A 20,539-nucleotide genomic window follows, 5' to 3' on the forward strand; every position below is an offset into this window, starting at 1 on the left:
TTAACACCACCAAAAAGAGTACTTTTAAATGAATATGATTGTTTATGAATCAGAATTCCAAAAACAAGTGATCTACTTATTAATTTATTTTAAATTTGGGAAGAATGGTAGTTGGCTTGGATTTCTTGGACTAACCAAACTTACTTTTCATAAAGTGTATGTTTTTCTTTTCTTAGGTTGCTGATATGTTGTTGGAGCTGTGTGTTACTGAACTAGAAGATGTGGCAACTGATTCACAAAGTGGTCGCCTCTCTTCGCAACCAGTTGTGGTAGAAAGCAGCCATCCATATACTGATGACACGTCTTCTAGTGGCACAGTTAAAATACCAGGTATGGAATTCTTACGGTACTAAAATTCAGTTAATTTTTCAAGCCTGCATGCGCAAAATTTTTCCTTAGCTTACAAAACTGTTTATTGAACTTCTAAAGCAATGTTACATGTCCTGTTGCTATAAGAAGTAACTTGTTAAAACACTTACTGCATGAGCATCTTGATCCTGTGAAATGTGCATTTTTGGGTTTGCTGGCTGTGACTGCAGCTGTATATCCTTGCTGTTTTCTGTTCAGTTGTGAAGCTGAGAAGGACGGAGTCTTTTTCAGGGTCAGTAATTGAACACCTGTCTTTAGCATTAAGGAAATAATTTGTTTTAATGCTGTCTTCTCATTTTGTGCTTCCTTCACTAAGTTACCTAGTACTTAACAAAAGGTACAGGCAACAAAGAGCTATTTGCCTTCACTGTAAATAGACAATTTTTCTGTTGCAACTTTAGTTGGGAATGTTCAGAATACAGTCTTCTGTCTGCTAGCCTTTAGTTACATGAGCTTGCTGTGATGTAAGCCTTTCAAAGAGAGGAAATTACAGACAAAAAATGTCATTAAACCCAAGGAAGTTATTTTTATTAATGAGCACTATGGCTTCCAGACAACTGTGTTTGATTTCATGTGGATTTCTAAAGTACTGCATTTGTTCATGACTTTGACTGTGCAGTAGAAGTGTGTAAACTCTTTGTTGCTGTTTAGGTGCTGAGGGACTGAGGGTAGAATTTGATCGCCAGTGTTCTACAGAGCGGCGGCACGATCCACTCACCATAATGGATGGTGTCAACAGAATTGTTTCCGTCCGATCAGGTTATGAGAACTAGTGCTTTTCGAAAATGTCTCATGTGATTTACTGTTAAGTGCTGAATGAAACGTACCGCTTGTCTGTGACTGACTTACTGTGAGGGATACGCCAAAAAAAAAAAAAGAGGAAAATCTATGTAAATTGATATTCTGTTTTAACCTAAAAAAAGGTGTAGAATATAGACACAGACATGTAAGAGTGATCTTGCATCTTTGAATATAAAGAATCTATCAAAAGAGCATGTAGTCGTGCTCTTCCTAAGAGCAGTTAGAGTGTAATGAATCAGTGTTTAGCGCTCCTGCCAATGTGTGAATTTCTGTATAACCAAAGTATATTTTAGCAGACTGGAACACAATTGGAAAAGGGTACTTTTTTCACTAGCTTTTTTTTTTTTTTTTTTTTTTGAGCTTTCATACAGTCAAGACAAATGCTCTTCTGCTGTCGAATGCCCGAAATATTATCTAGGCTCTCTCTTTCTGTTCTCTACTCTGGCCTATGTATGTGACACTCCAAGAAATCTTCCCATCTTTTTTTCTCTTATCTCTGATTTAAGTTTTAAGCACTATTAATTTGCAGTAGATTTTTAGAGGAATGTTTTTAATCTCATCACATTTTACATTGAACTACTCATAGATTGCATCATGTGCAAGGGTCCTGGTAGTTACTGTCTGTGCTGAATATTTCTGGGCTTTTACTGTTGACTAATTTTCTCCAGACTGTTTCAGATGCACATGTGTCTCATTATTGAGATATTTCCAATTGAATTTCTGGTTGGAAAAAGCCGTAAAGCTTAATTTAATGTATATGTTGTTTTATTTTTTGTTACATTAAAAGATAACTTGAAAGTAGGACAACGGATTTCAGTAAGACCTCATAGTTGTCTTTTGAATGTGGTATGAAAAGTACTGAAGGTATCTGTTAGCAGTGTGAATCAAACTGTTTAAGACTTAAGTTGTGTTAGTGTAACATCCTTATAATTAATGTTCGTGTACTTCACATAGCTTTTTTTTCTTTTTCTTGAATACGTTAATGTGATGTTTATAATATACGACCATGGAGGGAAGTTTCTATTGCTGAGGGACTGGCATTGGTTCAAACAGTATAATGAATATGTCCATATTACCTACTGTAACAGGTCGTGAGTGGTCAGATTGGTCAAGTGAATTGCGAATTCCAGGCGATGAACTAAAGTGGAAGTTCATCAGTGATGGCTCTGTGAATGGATGGGGATGGCGATTCACTGTTTACCCTATCATGCCAGCTGCAGGTAAGGTATCATACAAGGTGTTTACAGAAGGATGAGAGAGTAGATTTACATGTCTCTTTATTACAGTTGCATTTATTGCAAGATATTTACATGCCCAAGTTCTATAGTACATTTTCATAAATATTAAGAAAACATTTTCAATAAAGTCTTGAGAGGTGCACTTGTACATAGGGAAGAGATTAAAATATTTTGTGATCACTCTGGTTTTCCTCTTCATCAGTGAAAAGAGGATACTTTGCGGCCCATTTCATCTGATTTTTTTTTTTTTTTTTTTTTTTGTGATAATGCATCTATTTTGGAATTAGGTGAATTATATTATGAAAGTGCGCCTTTCATCCAGTCCCTTCAAAGGGAGGTAGAATGGACCAATGCAGATGCAGACTTGTACTGCAGACTGCTGTGTTTGGTCAGCAGTCCTACCTATGTTCTGTTCTTATTCTAGTCTGAGGATAAATCTTCCCCACCTTTTGTTTTATTGTTTTTGCTTTTTGTTTCTTGCAGGTCCTAAAGACCTTCTCTCAGATCGTTGCATTCTTTCATGTCCCTCGATGGATTTGGTTACGTGTTTGTTGGATTTTCGCCTAAATTTTGCCTCTAACAGGAGTATAGTTCCTCGCTTGGCAGCTTCTCTTGCAGCTTGTGCTCAACTGAGTGCCTTAGGTAGGTGTTGTCTTAAACTAAAGCCTATTTGTTTGAAGCTAAAATGATGGTTTTGAGTAATAATGTTCTTCGTGTGCTTGTGTTTCCTTAGCTGCTGGCCACAGAATGTGGGCCTTGCAGAGGCTACGAAAACTGCTCACAACAGAGTTTGGCCAGTCTATTAACATCAACCGGATTCTAGGGGATAACGATGGAGAAACACGAGCTTTGGTAAGAAGGCAGTCATGCTCCCCTCTTCACGTTTTTTACCATTAATAACAAAAATGTTGTACTCCAGGGCTAGCATTTAAATGCTTCACATACATCTTAGTATGAAAAAAGAAGTGTACAAATGAATAGTGTTCTTGCACAGGTCTACAAGTCTGCGAAGGTATTCCATTTTAGAGAAAAATTCCAATAATGTGTGGATGTCATTTTGGAATTGCCAAAAAGTGATAGAAATACTTTTCTATTAGGAAATAGATGTAAATGATACTTCACATAGCTAACTGCAGTTTGGGAAGTTAATTATGTTTTGTCATGGTCATCTAAGTAATGTACTTTTAAAATACATACAGTAAGACTAACTTTCTAGTTCTGTGGTTTCTCTAGAGTTTCACAGGGAGTGCTTTAGCCGCTTTGGTTAAAGGTCTTCCAGAAGCTTTGCAGCGACAGTTTGACTATGAAGACCCCATTGTGAGAGGTGGCAAACAATTGCTCCACAGCCCTTTCTTTAAGGTAATGGGGTACAATCAGTAAATAATTGATTAGTATAGTTCTGACTTTTTTTTTGGTGAGATGTGGTAAGGTCACCTAGTCGTATATTAGAAACGTTTTCTGACAAAATCAGAATATTACTTCCAAAAGGAGTACCTAGCTAGGCAAAGGTGAGTAGGTCAGAAAAATATCTTGAGAGTGTAGTAGACTACACTTTTTGATAAGTGATTTCCGAGTTGTCCTAATAGCAGTGTTGTGTATTTTTATTGATTTAAATACTTAGAAGTTTTTGTTTACATCTAGTTGGAACAAATAAGAATGTCTTGAAGGGAAGACTGTTCCGTTTTGGACCCTGTACTTCAAAGTCAAAATAAACAAACTGAGGAAGTCTAGAGAAGACTAACAAGAATAAAAGGCTGAAAAAGCCTCATATGTAGTAAAAGTTAAACTAAGAGGACTTATCTATATTAAGAAAAATAAGTTCTTAAAATATGTAAAAAATTCGTATAGGCAGAAGTAATCCTTTGTTTGCAATCTTCCATCAGCAATGTTGATTTGAAATTGAATCAAGTTGAAAATAGGTTTAATTGTATGAAGGAGACTTACTTTAGAAATGGAAGGTTAAAAGTTTGGCGTGTGACATTTGGTATAGAAAAGTTAATTAATCCAGGAGGGTTTATCACAGGTGGGTTGTGAAAATTTCTAGATCAAAAAAGGAAATTAGATACATAACCATGTGAAATACTTTGGGTACGTTAGATGCTGCCCCATCAGTGACAGTAATGAAGATGGCTTTTAATGTCCCTTGCACTTTACATGTCTTTGAGACTATGTTAGGCCTTACTGGTCTATGAGCTGTTCAGCTACATGAAAAGCATACTACATTTTATTATACATTTTTGATACCTCTCTAAAATGTTTTTTGATTATCTGCAGGTGCTTGTGGCTCTTGCTTGTGATCTGGAGTTGGACACTCTTCCTTGCTGTGCAGAGACCCACAAATGGGCCTGGTTCAGGAGATACTGTATGGCATCCAGAGTTGCTGTGGCTCTTGATAAAAGGACACCGTTACCTCGCGTTTTCCTTGATGAGGTACTGCAGGAATATTTTAAATGTTTCATGGAACATACAAAAGTGTTTCATTTAAAAAGATATATACTGAGTTTGAAGTATTTTATGCCAACTGTGATACAAGTAACTGATAGCTTGAATAATGTTGTTTAATTCAAAATATTTTACAGGTGGCAAAGAAGATCCGAGAATTAATGGCAGATAATGAAAATATGGATGTTCTTCATGAGTGCCATGATGTCTTTAAGAGAGAACAGGATGAGCAGCTTGTCCAGTGGATGAATAGGTGATTTCTTCAACTATTATTGGTTTGGTCTTGTGATGCTTCGTTGTTCTACAGTGATAAAACACATTTTTTGTGATTTCTTAAAAGCTCTTTTAAAATTTCGTGTTTTTTTGCATTTTCTGCAGGCGGCCTGATGATTGGACACTCTCAGCTGGAGGCAGTGGCACGATTTATGGTTGGGGTCATAACCACAGAGGACAACTTGGTGGGATTGAAGGGGCAAAAGTCAAAGTCCCAACTCCATGTGAAGCTCTTGCTACACTTAGACCAGTGCAGTTAATTGGTGGTGAACAGACTCTGTTTGCAGTGACTGCTGATGGGAAAGTAAGGATACATCACATAATTGTTTGTTAGACTGCCTTGAAATATTTCATTTTCAGTCAAAATAGATTCAACTTAATGAAAAATAACATGCATAGCATGGATTATTATTATTATTATTATTATTATTATTACTACCACTACTACTATTGGTTTCTTTTATTTTTTAAAGAAACAGAACTATACCAACTCTGCCAGTGCAGTCTAAAAATTCAGTGTACTGTACCATTAAATGCATGGAACTAGATATGTATTTTAGTTCTCAGTTCAAAACTGAGATCAGATTTTGGAAAACAAAGCTGAATACACGTAACGTGCTCACAGTCTCATAAAAGATGACACACAGTAAAATGTTATGATGATGATGTCTCTCAAACAGGGGAGAGGTGTAATTGGAATATCAGGTTGTTCACAGTTGTCTAAATGCCTGTAAGTTAAATATTGCAGGTTCTAATTAGCAGATGCTGAAATCCTGAGAGAAAAGGAGCACCGTGCAGAGGTTTACTGCAAGGTACACGAAAAAAAAATAAGTTCACAAATTGAAAAAAGTACTTATTTTTATACAGATGGCAGCTTTGTGTAAAGAATGTAATTGAGTATTTTAGCTAGAACGTTTTGTGAGTTACATTCATGTAGTGAGATACTCTCATGATTTTGTCCTCAGCAGTCAGTATCATCCTTGTTAATGAGCCACAGAAGGATAAGGGGCAGATTAATGATGTTACTTGGCATCATTCTGTTGAGAGAAATTATTTTCAGATAGATGAAAGGAGAGTGAAAAGCAGTACTTAGAACTGTATTTATGGGATGGGAGAGGAAGAAGTAACTGTGTTTAGGTGTATATATTCCACAGAAGAAAGAAAACTCGAATAGTGCTGCTTGAAAGAAACCTACAGGTGATAAATGATTCTGTAACATTATCACATAGAGCTGTGGTTTCTTGATACTTTTACAAAGTCAGCCTTAGGGTTGAAAATGAAATATCTCATTGACTTATATGTAGCTGTATTTTCACTCATTTGTGTGTGAAATATTTCAAAATACTTCTTATTTTTTGGAAGATGGTATAGAGGTATGCAAGACACTGTTTTTTCAAGCTTTCCTTTAACTGTATTCTAGTATACATCCATTAAGAATTCTTCTCTATAGGTCTAGTGAATGTTGTTCAAGAGAAAAAACCATAATGTTATTCTTCATTTTAAAGCTTTATGCCACTGGATATGGAGCAGGTGGTAGGCTTGGAATTGGAGGAACAGAGTCAGTTTCTACTCCAACTTTACTGGAATCCATTCAACATGTGTTTATAAAGAAAGTTGCAGTGAACTCAGGAGGGAAGCACTGTTTGGCATTGTCTTCTGAGGGAGAAGTTTATTCTTGGGGAGAAGCAGAAGATGGTAAACTTGGTCATGGAAACAGAAGGTAAATAACACTTTGAAATACTGTTTTAAAAACCTATTAATGGATACTTATTATAGTTGCTATCTATTTGAAATGTTGTATGAGCACTGCCTACATGGAGAGTTTAGTGTCAAGTAGGGATGTGGAAATATACATTTTTAAGTTGGAGAACCACAAAATATTTTTTCAGATAAACAGTTACTCTGATTTCTGTAATTAGATTTTGTGTTCTAACACATCTATGGATGCTGAAGTCCAGTGGCTTTCCTTTGATATCTCTCTTGCACTTTACGGAGCAGAAGTGCCATTCTGCTTCTGATCTCCATATGCGTTGCTGCCTGTATTAAAGGAAAAGTTCTGTTGTGTTAAAGATAACAATGTTTGGATCCAAAAAGAAAACGTGCATGGGGTGCAAGAGTGCATTTTATACTAGAAATTTTGATAATGTGTCTTAAATTGGTCTGATTTTTCCAGGGTAAATGCTTAGCTTTCACTAGATTTTAATGGGAGTGGTTTTGTAGTTTCAACTTACCTGTAATGCTGTTGTATAAAGTACAGTAAAATACTTCAAGCTTTTAGAGGCCTCTAAAACATTTCTAGATGACTAATTAAACAAATATCTTTAGGATATTAAGCTGGAGCAAAAGCAAATACTCAGTTATTTTCCGTGTCCTTGTAGTCATTTTAAAAACCTCTCTCCATAGATTGGTGAATGTGAATGATCTGCTCTAAAAGTTTTGTCAAGGCACGTATTTTCTTTTCAGCCCTTGTGATCGTCCCCGTGTAATTGAATCTCTGAGAGGCATAGAAGTGGTTGATGTCGCGGCTGGGGGAGCCCACAGTGCCTGCATTACAGCTGCAGGAGACCTTTTCACGTGGGGTAAGGGAAGATACGGACGCCTGGGGCATGGAGATAGTGAAGACCAGCTGAAACCTAAACTGGTAAGAAACCTTTGGAGTTTTATACAGCCTTTGTCCTGTTCTTCCCTTCTGATTCCTAACTTTTTGCACTTCTGCATGTTAAGAGTGCAGCAGAAAAATGGTGGCATGTATTTGTAAGAAATGAACAGTTGCTTTAGAAAACTTTGCTGGAGATCACTAACCTTTTTTTTTTTAGGAATTTGTCGTAGAGAAAATTCAAAGATAACCCCAAGTCAAATACTCCACCTGCCAGGAAGTAAATTCCACGCTTTCACAAGAGTAGTTTGCACTGAAAAGGACCAAAGGAGCTCCTTGTCTCCTTGTTCACGTCCTGGAAAATATGAGTGATGACCGTGATAGTCACTTGCAAGCTGCTGTTTATTTCCTCACACAGTAATTATACTCTTAATTCCCATGGTTGAACACTGAGATGTTGCTGAAGTGTATAGTAAGTTAGTAAGAGCTCCACCTAAGTAATTGTGAGGCATTTAATTGCTTTTTGCTAAAGGAATTTGAGTTAAGTAATTATTGATTAAGATAGCTGTTCCTATTTGATTCTTAAGTGGTGAATCTGAGAACCTGGGCAGTACTGAATATGGCAAGAATCAGTGTACTGATTAGCTGACGAGTTGTAATTCAGACTGTTGTATTCCTGTCAACTAGACTGTAAGAGCCTAAAGTTAGAATAGTGCTCTTAAGAAAACTGCCTGGCCTTTCAAATGAGAGCTCATTTTGCTAACTGTTTTCTCTTGCTGAAAATACAGGTAAGATTACATTAGTTGAATCAAACTGAGTGCTAGCTTGTTACTTTTATTTGTAGCTCTGTGCAAACATTAACTTTTTCCAGGGCTTGAATTTGTGGGATGAAGGTATCATACATGCTTAGTCAATTCTGGGACTCTATCACCTGTCTCCAATTGTTCTCGTTCCCCTGCCTTCCAAAAAACAAGGCCTACCCATCTTTCCCATACATCTTTCCCCATTCCATGTTCTTGGTTAGTATGAACGTAGATAATCTGTAGATGAGTCGAAGTATGTGAAGTTCCATGGTGCTTTGGATGATGAATTGTGCAACCTGCAACCTCTTTCAAGTAGGGGTGAGGATGAGGAGGGTGTGATATATGTGGGTCACCATCCTTTTACTTTATAGATCCAAATCCCATACTTCATCACTAGATGGCAGCATTTCGAAAGGTGTTGATTAAAATCAGATGATGATGCAAGTACTGGAAAATTGTAAACTAGTAGAAGAGTATTTGAAAATAACTTTTTTTTTTTTCCTTACGGTATACAGTACTCAGCCAGACAACCTGAAGTTATTTTAACAGAATAGAGCCTTTGATAACCTTAGGTGTTTCGTATGAATTGTTTTCAGACTTTTTAGGTCAAAAAATTTTAGCTAGTTCACCAATTGGAAAGAACAGCCCAGTATTTAAAATACATAGTTAGTTATCATTTTTCTGATTTGAAAAGAACAAAGCCCTTTGACTTGCTTTTATTTGCTTGTTTCTGTGGTCTTTCAGAGTTGTGGTTCCACTGAAGCACCTTGCCAAGTTGGGTTTGTCAACTTTTCTGAAACTGAATGACTGAGTCTTTTATTGTGAACAAAACTGGGCAATTTCTTTACAGGTGGAAGCTCTCCAGGGCTACCGTGTGATTGACATAGCCTGTGGCAGCGGGGATGCACAGACCTTGTGCCTGACTGATGATGATACAGTCTGGTCCTGGGGTGATGGAGATTATGGAAAACTTGGGAGAGGAGGCAGTGATGGCTGTAAAGTACCAATGAAGGTATTTGAATGTAACTTTTTCATTGTTTTAGAAACCATGAAGTTTATGGAGAATGCCGAAAACGCATTTGTCAATATTTGCAAACTTCTACCCGTCTTAGCACATCAGGATCCTTCTGATTGTTGTTGAGAAAGAACTTTTTAGGCTACAGTGAGTCTTTAAATCTTGTGCTGATACTTAAAGTTGCACTTGAAGGTTTTTTCTTTGGAGAACATTGCTAGTTCCAGCAGTATTTATCATTTTAATTTTGGTTCCTGTCAAAATGTTAGATTTTGCCAAGAAATCTTCATATTTCCATACATTAATACGTTTCCATAATACTGCTGAAATCATACCTGAATTCCAGAACAGGGTATCTATTGATTGAAAAATAATCTTACTTTATATTAAACCTTTCATGTGAATGCATTGTTGACCTGGCAATTCTTCATATGTTACAAATGAAATTCATGTAGCCATCTTGAATTACAGCACTTGTTATGAAGATGAACATTGTTTGTGTTTGGGAACTCTGTCAGTGTGTATAGGTATGCACAGTGGATTTTAGATTCTTGGTCCAGGATCACACTTTATTACCTGGATACAGGTGTCCCAGTTCTGTTTCCAAGTGGACGAAGCCTATCCCAAATATCAGTTTTTTTAATCACATGATGTAACACAATATGAAAATAATTTGTTTGCATTTAATCGATCATCAGTCTCATAGGATTGATGGTGAAGTGGCATAATGACCAACACAGAATAAATAGGAAGCTTGTACTGGAGGTTTAAGCATTTTTGCTGTGTTGGGAGAATCACATCCATGTCATACAGTCTAGGGATGATTGATGTTGAGTATTTGAAGACAGAGCCTTACCGTTTCTATTATGGAACAACTCCTGAGTAGCTATTGATGAAACATACTAGAGGTGATCTTCAACAGTTTGCCAAATCTGAGCTTCTTTTTAATGTTTTAAGTAGTAAATTGTAGAAAGATGAAAGGAGTAGCATTCTGCTAAATGATCTGCATACACATTTTAATTTATAAATACACATTTAGACAAACACTTGTGCATTATATTTTACTTCAGACAGTGCAGTCTGTGAAACTAGAACCTCCTTAATTAACTTTGATTTCATTTGATATTATTTTCCTAGATTGATTCCCTCACAGGCCTTGGAGTGGTTAAAGTCGAATGTGGATCACAATTTTCTGTGGCTCTTACAAAATCTGGAGCAGTATATACGTGGCAAGTATTTGGTATTAGTTATTTTGACAGTGTTAAATGTAACCTTGTCTACAACAGGTACTAGCGATATACTGCCTCCATGGTTTTAAACTGCCCCTTCATCAAAAACTTATTTGAATTCCTGTGTCTTCATTAGTAATAAAATATACTACTTTGAGGAACATCTTGTAGGGCTATTTGAATGAGGAATCAAAGTATTTTGTCTTGGAAACCTAAGCACAGAGTTGTCATTCCAGGCATTGACCACTATAAGATGCACAAATTCCAAGGAGGTCAATAAATGTATAAGCCTGAAGTGTCATGCAGGGTGGAAGATGACAGCATAAATAGCATTCTCATATGTTAGCAAAATTGTGTCTAGCTTGTGGTGGGTGTAGTCCAAGAATTTGATTTAAGTTCATTATTTTAATCTTCCTATGTCATTCCAAATTTTGTGGTTTGAACTACTAGACTGAAGTGTTTAAAAAGACTAAAAATATCTTCTCAACATCCTTCTGCCCCCTTGTTTGCACAGCATTAGGAAGATCTCTAAACTGTAGAAAGTTTCAGTGTCTGTGGTCAGTAAACGTACTGTTTTTGCAGATGAATGCTTGTAATACTTCACCATTTTAAGAGGAAAAAAACAAACAACTCCTTGCAGAAGTGGTAAAAGGATTGACACAGAATAAGTAGGGACAGCATACTGGAGGTTTAAGAACTTTTACTATATCAGCAGAATCACATCCATGTCATATGAGCTAGCAATGAAGAATGTTGAATATGTAGAGAATATTTTGGTATTGAACTGTTTATAAATACATCTACAGGCCACATGTCAGACGCATTCTGTCATTCCATTTTTTCCACAATTAGAACAGTTTTGCAATGTTTTACCTTCCTGTGCAGGGGCAAAGGAGATTATCATCGACTAGGCCATGGATCTGATGACCACGTTAGAAGACCACGACAAGTGCAGGGACTGCAAGGAAAGAAAGTCATTGCTATTGCTACTGGGTCTTTGCACTGTGTTTGCTGCACTGAAGATGGTATAAAAATAAAATAATTTACTTAGTTCTCAGTACTGAATTAAGAAAAATGAAACCTTGTTTTAAAGTCAGCTGTTGGTAGGTTGTCCTTACTAAAAATGCTGATCCTCTTACGTCCGTGGACATATTTTGTGTTTGCAGATGTTGCATATTTCTTGAGCAGCCAGCATGTCATTGATTTAAAACAATCACATGAAACCAGTTGAAGGTTTTTAATTAATAAAAAATAGAGACTTTGAGTTTCATAAATGCTGATGGTCAAAGCAAAATATAGAGCTCTAAAAGTAATTACAGATCGGTCAAGCAGTAGAATGAATGGATTTGGCTTTTTCTTTTTTTTTTTTTTTTTTTACAGGATCATCTGATCCTGCTGAGGTGTTTAACGTGCTAAATGAATCACTGCACAAACAATATTGCTTCTTACTGAGCAGGTTGAGATGCTGAATATTCTTTGTAGCAGACTCCCACATTTGATTAACAAGTCTGCATAATAACTGAGTGTTTTATAGGTGCTATTGAAATAGGGTATAGCTGCAGATAATGAATGCTCGTAAGCGGGATTGCTATTTTAAAAGTATTTTCCAATTATCTTGCAGCAATAAGCCAGCCATTTTAATATCCTGTGTAGTAATACAGCCTATTACAGGATCTTTCTTATACAAAATGTCAAGCCTTTTCTAATTATTTTTTGTTTCAATATCAGCTTTTTTTGCTGTTAAACTGTCAAATATAGGCTGGTTCTGGTGTACCTGTTATTCTTCTGATCCACCATTTCCTCCTGTGCTGGAAAACAACTTTTAAAACTATACAAATTGTGAGGAAATAAATGCATCTTATTCTGGCTGCTCGACATAGACCATGGCTTAACCATGTTATTCAAGATTTATCTGCATTAGATAGTGGATTTCAGGGTGGCTGTCAGTCCTAAAAATCTTGATTACCATCCAAGGCCTCCTTTGATTAAATGATTTATAAATCCTGATTCAAAAAGAAAAAAAAAAAAAAAAAGGCTGGTGGGGGAGGCAAAAAGCTTCTATCTTTGCTTCAGATCAATTAATTGTTTTTCTTGGTTTAGGGGAAGTGTATACATGGGGAGATAATGACGAAGGGCAGCTTGGAGATGGAACAACTAACGCCATCCAAAGACCACGCTTGGTTGCAGCACTTCAGGGTAAAAAGATCAACAGAGTAGCATGTGGCTCAGCACATACTTTAGCTTGGTCAACCAGTAAACCTGCTAATGCTGGCAAGCTCCCTACACAGGTGATATTTCTGGCTCATTGCATTCAGGTTTTAAATGTACTTAGTATGTGTATTGCTGATCTTTCAGTAGACCTATTTCCTTTCTAAATCCCTGCATAAGTTCAGTGTGCTTTGATTTGGCTTTGAGTTACTTTGGTTTACTTCCATATTTCCAAAGAAGGACTCCAGTTTTCTGAGGTGAGACTCACTCTTCATTCAGTGTTAATCCAATGCAGAACAGTAACTCAGTTTGCAAATTGGCAGGAATTTTAGTTCTGTATTCCAGCTATGAAAATCCTATGTCTTCCAAGGGAGTTCTTCATTGCTTGCTTTATGTTGAGAAGTTTAGTTTTTGAATATTTTTTTCTTTCAGCTGTAATTCCTGGGAGTAGTGATGATGGAATGTAAAATATGTCTGTTTATGAATAAAGAGAACTGTAAAATAAGGACTAGCAAGAGTAGTCTCATTGTCATGTTTCTAATACTTGTTTTGGTTGAGATGGATACTGTTAGTATTTTTTATAAACAGCTTAACTCCATGAATTAAGTTTTGACAGTGTGAATAAGCAAATATCTGAATTTCTAATACAAATTTGCCTACAAATCTCATAAATGGTTATTCTATTTAATAAAATAAAGTATATAATAATTCTAAATTGCATTTGGATATCATTGCCTGATTATAGGTTCCTATGGAGTACAATCATCTGCAGGAAATTCCCATCATTTCATTGAGAAACAGGCTTCTGCTGCTGCATCACATTTCTGAACTCTTCTGTCCTTGCATTCCAATGTTTGATCTTGAAGGAAGACTTGATGAAACTGGCCAAGGACCCTCAATTGGTTTTGACACATTACGGGGAATTCTGATATCGCAGGGAAAGGTATTTATCAGAATGTTTCTAAGGGAATGATTTGTAGCTGTAAGTGAAATGTACTGTTTAAACTGTTTCTGAAGAAAATAGAGCTATATATCTCAATTTGTTTTGTAAGTTGTATATAAAATATTTGCATTTTGATTATGCAGACTTCTTTCTTTGTGAACATGTTATTTTTATAGTTTTCCTCAGTTCTTCATCATAGGTTTGTTGGATGTTCATCTTAAAATAACTGTATACTGTAAATCTTCAGTTGGTAGTATAACTGAATTCTAGAGTATTCAGTAGATGGTATCCTGGAGAAAAAAAAAAGTAAGATAGATATGAAATGGTCATTGTCTGCTTTTCCTATTTTAGTTGTTGTGATGAGGTGATATACTAGTCAATCTAAAGCTCTGTGCAGGTACAGACTTGTTTTAGATTGGGCTAAAAGTGAAGACAAAATACAGAGGAGTCCAATTTCAAATCAGTAAATGAAGTGGATTTTTATAGTTTTCAGTAAATTCAATCATAAGAACATGCAGATAATTATAGTGCTTGAAGGCTACAACGCTTGTTCAAAACTTCAGATGTGGAAAGCCTTTAAAAACCTGACTTGCCTTCAGTATGATCACCAGTTTTGGATCTGTATTTTCTCACTGTCATAGTAAGTTGCCTAACAAAAAATGAAAACCGTATAGAAACAGACAAAGTCTGCTGGGAGAAAAGAGAAGCAGTTAAGTTTCCCTCTGCAGTGCTGTCCTGTGTCCTTAAATGAGACACGTGGCCTGTAGCTAGGCTCCTTAGCATGTGTTGTCTCAAGGTCTCTTTCTCTAGACTCCAGTAAAATAGTGTAGTAGAGCAATCCAGCAGAATGCATGCTTCACAGACCAAGAGAAGACTGCACACTTTCTATGAAAACGTACACTGGAAAAAAAAGGAAAGAGAAATCCTAGCTATTCTGTTCATTACACTTTTATGTGTCAGCACTATTAATAGGCAGTCTTTAGGTATATTACGTTAAGTATAGGAATGGGTGTGCAGGAGGCACATTTTGCATAATTATGAGTCTGCATAACAGTTACAGAAAGGCTTCAGGTAGAAGACAAAATGTGATATCAGACATTTTATTTTAAAGCATTCAGCAGAGACGCCAGAAGTTGCGATGCCGTATTCATATCTAGGCATTTAAGTCAGGCTTACCTTCAGAGATTCTAGGGACTTAAAAATCTTTTTAAAGCTTGCTTGAAACTGACCATGTAACGTTTGATCCAAACATTTAGTGAGAGAACCTCAGACACTAGAATTTGCATGAAAAGTCTTATTTTTTAAGTTTATTTTCATTTGGTGTTTATTCATGGTCTTCCATAGTAAGATAGTCTCATCTTTGGCTTTTTTGATCGTTTTTTGCTGACAGTAATTATTCTCCATATACATATATTATTCTGGTATAAATTAATTTATACCTATGCTCAGTGGCATGTTGGTCGCTTAGTGATAACTGAATCTGGGTGCAGTACAACTTTTCAAGCCCTGATTTTGAGTGATGCAGGAGCGGCTTTCTTTACTTTTTAGTATCCCATCTGTTTCAGAGTTGGGTTGTATTAGCACAAATAACATGATCCTTAACTAGTGCCTCACAGCTTTATCTTCTATTAGTTTTGTTTATTTTTAGTGTTTCAAATGTATATGATACTTTTTTACATTTCTTCTAAAGAAAGACTTGGTAGTGTTATGCTTTTTGTAGTGTTTAGTGATAGACTCAGAAGAAGATTGCTGAAGGATAGTATTGCAGGATCAGTTTCTCTATTCTGCTGAAGAGTCTTTCTTTTCCTTATTTGAGCTAAGTATGTATTTTATCTGTGAAATGTGTGCAGCTTTCTTATTTGCTTGCGGTTTTGTCACTGTCTGGATTTTTTTGTATTTTTCTTTTTTAGGAGGCAGCTTTCAGGAAAGTTGTGCAAGCAACTATGGTGAGAGATCGTCAGCACGGGCCAGTTGTAGAGCTCAACAGAATACAGGTACTTAAGCTCAAGTTTTGATTTTACTATCTGTATGTTTAGTACACAGTCCTGTACATTTGTCAAGTCCCTTTATGTTTCAGCTGTTTGGTATCTGAGTACTGAAGAGTTGGATTTTTATGAGAGAATCAAACAATGCAGAAGTGAATGCAGAAAGGGCAGCTCATTTTCTTTTCAGTATATTTTCATCCACACTGTAGTTGTTCGGGGGATGTGGGTCACTTATATTGATTGAATGATTTAGACTCTAATGATCAAAGTATGTCCTGTTTGACAAAGGACCACATTTTCAAAACTTGCTACATTACATAACTTGAGAGTAGTGATTCTGATGCCTTTCTTACCTTTCCAAATGGTCACATGAATTATTCAGCTGCTGCTTTCCTGGCAGAGCACATGAAGGAAAAGCAAAAAGGCAAGGAAAAAAAAAGTCCTTGAATGTAACTAAAAATCAGGCTGATAAGGTCTTGTCCTTTACTGGTCATCACATGTGGTCATATTGATCGCAGAACTGTTTGATACAAAAGGGTTTTTTTCCTTATCATTGATGTTAGAAAATGTGATGTTGTGCCTGAGGCCAGATATGTCTTTTTTCCATAGATATTTCTGTAACATAGAATAGTAAATGATTGTTTTCCTTTAAGTAGACTGAAGCCTGGTCTTACAGAGTTCTCATGCATTTATTTCCTTTAGTGGTGGTTTTCTTTCTTTGTTGTAAAAAGTAAGAAAACTTACTCTTTCTAAGGCTAGAATTGAGAAATTGTGAAAATTTCGACTAATAAGTGAACAGAAGCACATCTTTGTTGTGGCTGGACCCTGTCTCTTCTTCTTTGCAATTTCCTATGGGCACTTAACATTTCTTGTGGTAATGTTAGGTCTTTGGGGAGGGCTTACAGCAGGCTTCCAGCAGTTAAAGTGGGCCCCTAAGAAAGCTGGAAAGGGACTCTTTACAAGGTGTGTAATGATAGGACAGGGGGTAATGGCTTTAAACTGAAAGAGGGTAGATTTAGGTTAGATCTAAAGAAGAAATTCTTCACCATGCAGATGGTGAGGCTGCCCAGAGAAGCTGTGGATGCCCAAAATCTGTGGTAGTTTTCAGGGCCAGGCTGGACGGGGCTTTGAGCAACCTGGTCTGGTGAAAGGTGTCCCTGCCCATAGCAGGGATTTGGGACTAGCTGATCTTTAAGGTCCCTTCCAACCCAAACCATTACATGACTCTTTGATTTAAATGTGTTGCTTTAGTTTATTATTTGGGAAGTTGAACCTGAAGAGAGTGCCACAGGTTTTCTTGTTAGTTTTTGTGTGTGTGTGAGTGAATTCAGAAAGTCCAATAAAACAGTGCAAGTATTTAACTTTAGAGCAGGGAACTAGTGAATAGGTTTGGGGCTCATTTCCTGGTGTCTTCCTCCTCCTGTTGAGTTAATTAATTGATAGGCTTTTTCTTGTATTCCTGTTCATTACTTGAATCTGTCTTAAAATCTAGAAAAGAACTGGTAGCTGCAGGGCTTCCCTTCTTCATAGCTTCTGGGGAAAATGAAGTATTGCTGTAACACAAGTCAGTCCTAGGTTTAGCTAAGTGAAGGCTGCAAAAGACCAAATTCTTAATCTGGCCTGATTACACAGTACCAAGTATGGGTCCTAATTTCTTCAGTTAGCTTTTGCAGAGAACGGAAGTGCGGACTCTTAAACTGTTCAATCCTTTATAATATTTAACTGAAGAATCAAAGCTGCTTTACATAGTCTCAAACAGCTAATTGTCAGTGTTAAGAACCTTAATCTTATTTGCAGTTGAGTTTAACTGCAGCTAGGCTTTATGATCTCTTTACTTTCAGAAGACTCTTCTTACAGTTTACATATTATATGGTGCAGTCATTTCAGTTAATCTTCCGTGTAAGATAAACACTCATCTGTTTATTTCATAAAGTTGTTTTCCAGATACTGATTTGTTTTTAAAAATATTTCCTCAGATTAACTTTTTGTTCAGTGGTTTCTTTGGAAGTACCAGGACTGGCCATAACAGCTGTATAACTTGTGGTGTAAAAGCAAGCCAAACATCTCTCCTTCGTCCTGTGGTCAAGTTTTACATGAACCAGATTCCTGTAGAGTAGATCACATTCACCTTACAAGCTACTTGGCCCTGGATCTTTTCTGTAGGGAGCCTTGTGATAGTAGGACAAGGTAGTTTTATGTAATTTTCTAGCTCAAGGTGTGTGAAATACCTCATGGCTGTAACTGCAACTCACCCAAGTGCCAGCCTGGTATTCCTATAGCATAAAATTGAGGGTAGACATTTTATGGTTTAAGGTGTTGTATGAGGACAAGCTTGAATGCACTGAGATAGTTTGGGACACTGCTGGAGGTCTCTGTAGGGCAGAAGAATGCAAATTTAATGAAGATTTTATCCATATTGCTTGGGCCTTGTTCTGGAAAGGTGTAATGGAAGCAGTTGAAGACTGATCCAGAAAGTGAACTAACAGTGACATGTCTGGACAGGTCTCCAGTGATCAAGTTTACTTACTGATCCTCTTACTAGCAGGTCAGATTTACCTAGTACTTTAATACCAGTGTAGCTCATGTGGTGTCAAATGGACAGGGTGTTATGACCTATAGGCAAACACATTCATGCTGTTAAATTGTATCTTGCCTTTGGATGAAAGAGATTATCACAACAGTTGAAAGGAATTTCTTCCTCTTAAAAGGGAAATAAATTCCAGTTATCAAGGAAAATGTCTGCTTTCAGGAATGTAATATTGCAATGGATCTCCTGGTTCAATGATCTCTGTTGTCATGAGAGGAATGGCATGCTCATGGATATACAAAATCCCACTCTGAGAACAGTTTCTTCCTCCTCACTGGGGCTCCTTATTAAATGTGGGTTACAGAAATCTTACTAGCATGATGATTAAAAATTATCTGATCTTAAAATAGGCACAGCATATCAATGAATTAATTACTTGTTCTTTTGTGAGTCTTATACTTCAGTTTAAATAACATTCCTCCTTCCTGGTTATTGTCTTCTGCCTTATCAAATGTGCTTTTAAAGAACACTCATTTTATGACAGCCTTCATTTTCCTGCGCTGATCAGGCAGAGCTATTTTTGTCTGCTTGTGTAGAAAAGTCTTCCTCTAATCTTCAACTTCTTATACGGTATTTTTTTGGTAGCATTTCAGTTTGAGCATAGATAACTGAAACCTCAAGGTACAGGTGAGACTGTGCCTGAGCTCTTGTAACTATCACACTGATACTTCTCTGCCTCTTCTGGAGATTCATTTCATGGCATATCCTTGAACTCTGTTTGTTTTCTTCATGGATCTGTCTTCTAGGTACATATTTCGATGTACATATTTCTCTTTCCTAGCTGATCCAGCTAATAAGCTGTCAACTTTTTGTAAACTTCTTTATTAGGCTCTGAGTGCATGGCTTTATGTACTGCATTTCTCCCAGGTTTTGGTGGGTTGGAGAAAGTTCCCACAGGATTGCCAGTATTTCAGTGGGTCCTCTCAGGCTGCTTCAGACAAAGACAAAGTTTTGTTCTTCAGATTCAGAGTAAGAACTTAATTTTTGGTCTCTCTTACTTCGACATGCTTTAACTAGATGACAGATTGACTTGAGTGCCTCTGCCCCTTTGTTGCAGTGGTTCTGCTCCCAGTAAGTGATTATTCACTGAGGCAAGTTCTTGGACTCAATTCATCCACAATTCACTGTATGCTGCTTTTGAGCAACTGCATTTCTCTCTGGTCCAAGAAAAAATGATTTTTCCAGAAGGTGATATTTTCTGATGGTAGACTGTTTTATGAAAATCCTTCTTGGGCTCTAATCAACATATTAACTTGTTTCATGCTACAAAGTTATCAGCAGGAAGGGTGGACATGTATTTTAAAAACTTGAAATGCTGTGTTTAATAAGGCGTGTGTTTAATGAGGGTTATATCTGACCCTATTCAGTAAAACAGGTTTCACGAAATACTTAGTGTGTCTCTAAAGGGGATAATTTATAAACATGAACAACAGCTGTGCTCCAGACATGTACAATAAAACCCTAAAACATCTGTGATAGATCGTGGTCTAAACACATTTGTATGATGATTTTTTTTTTTTTTCTGTTTTTCAGTGAAGTGTTTTATTCTTTGCTAATGACCTAACACATTTTAATATGGGCATCTGTCTTTGTCAGCAAGCAATGTATTAAGGTACTGGCAGGAATACCAATAATCCTTCATGGTACATTGCTTTGTTAACAGTCAGATTGTAACCATTCCTGCATCTGAATGTTCAGATTACATGAAAATTCCATGTTGCTAGTAAATAAAAACTAAATTGAATGTGTAATAGCAGGTGTGCATACTATCCTATTCAGTTCAGGCAGGATTGCTTGCATTTTTACTGTCACTTGATTAACTTGTGTTTTAGGTCTGAGGTTTGAAACAGTGAATTAGCTACTGCTTTCACAGACCTTCTAATCATAATTTCCTCTTTTTAAGAGAAGACAATGATTTCTCAACTCAGAAATTTCTGGGTGTCCAAATTTCCAGCAGGTCAAGGGAGGTGAACCTTCCCCTCAGCTCAGTGCTGGTGAGGCCACACATGGAATACGGCCTAGTTCTGAGCTACTCAGCGCAAGAGAGACATGG

General features: G+C 36.7%; 1 protein-coding gene across 7 annotated transcripts in view; it reads left to right on the forward strand.

The window, feature by feature from the left end:
- Window positions 1-20,539, forward strand: part of HERC2 (HECT and RLD domain containing E3 ubiquitin protein ligase 2) — a 115,930-nt gene that overhangs the window by 86,204 nt on the left and 9,187 nt on the right. For 5 of the 7 annotated variants that reach the window (XM_065854517.2, XM_065854527.2, XM_065854500.2 and 2 more), the window contains 17 exons: window positions 177-330; window positions 1,021-1,128; window positions 2,259-2,390; window positions 2,892-3,050; window positions 3,142-3,260; window positions 3,642-3,767; window positions 4,683-4,838; window positions 4,988-5,103; window positions 5,229-5,427; window positions 6,629-6,843; window positions 7,587-7,764; window positions 9,373-9,534; window positions 10,672-10,763; window positions 11,649-11,788; window positions 12,864-13,051; window positions 13,717-13,914; window positions 15,825-15,908. In XM_065854517.2, the coding sequence (XP_065710589.1) occupies window positions 177-330; window positions 1,021-1,128; window positions 2,259-2,390; window positions 2,892-3,050; window positions 3,142-3,260; window positions 3,642-3,767; window positions 4,683-4,838; window positions 4,988-5,103; window positions 5,229-5,427; window positions 6,629-6,843; window positions 7,587-7,764; window positions 9,373-9,534; window positions 10,672-10,763; window positions 11,649-11,788; window positions 12,864-13,051; window positions 13,717-13,914; window positions 15,825-15,908 (2,526 nt within the window). Of the gene's footprint in view, window positions 1-176; window positions 331-1,020; window positions 1,129-2,258; window positions 2,391-2,891; window positions 3,051-3,141; window positions 3,261-3,641; window positions 3,768-4,682; window positions 4,839-4,987; window positions 5,104-5,228; window positions 5,428-5,871; window positions 5,936-6,628; window positions 6,844-7,586; window positions 7,765-9,372; window positions 9,535-10,671; window positions 10,764-11,648; window positions 11,789-12,863; window positions 13,052-13,716; window positions 13,915-15,824; window positions 15,909-20,539 lie in introns of those variants that run through there. The other 2 variants (XM_065854537.2, XM_071813537.1) reach the window with 2 other exon arrangements.

Source organism: Patagioenas fasciata, chromosome 1 (assembly GCF_037038585.1).
Source record: "Patagioenas fasciata isolate bPatFas1 chromosome 1, bPatFas1.hap1, whole genome shotgun sequence".
Lineage (NCBI taxonomy): Eukaryota > Metazoa > Chordata > Aves > Columbiformes > Columbidae > Patagioenas > Patagioenas fasciata.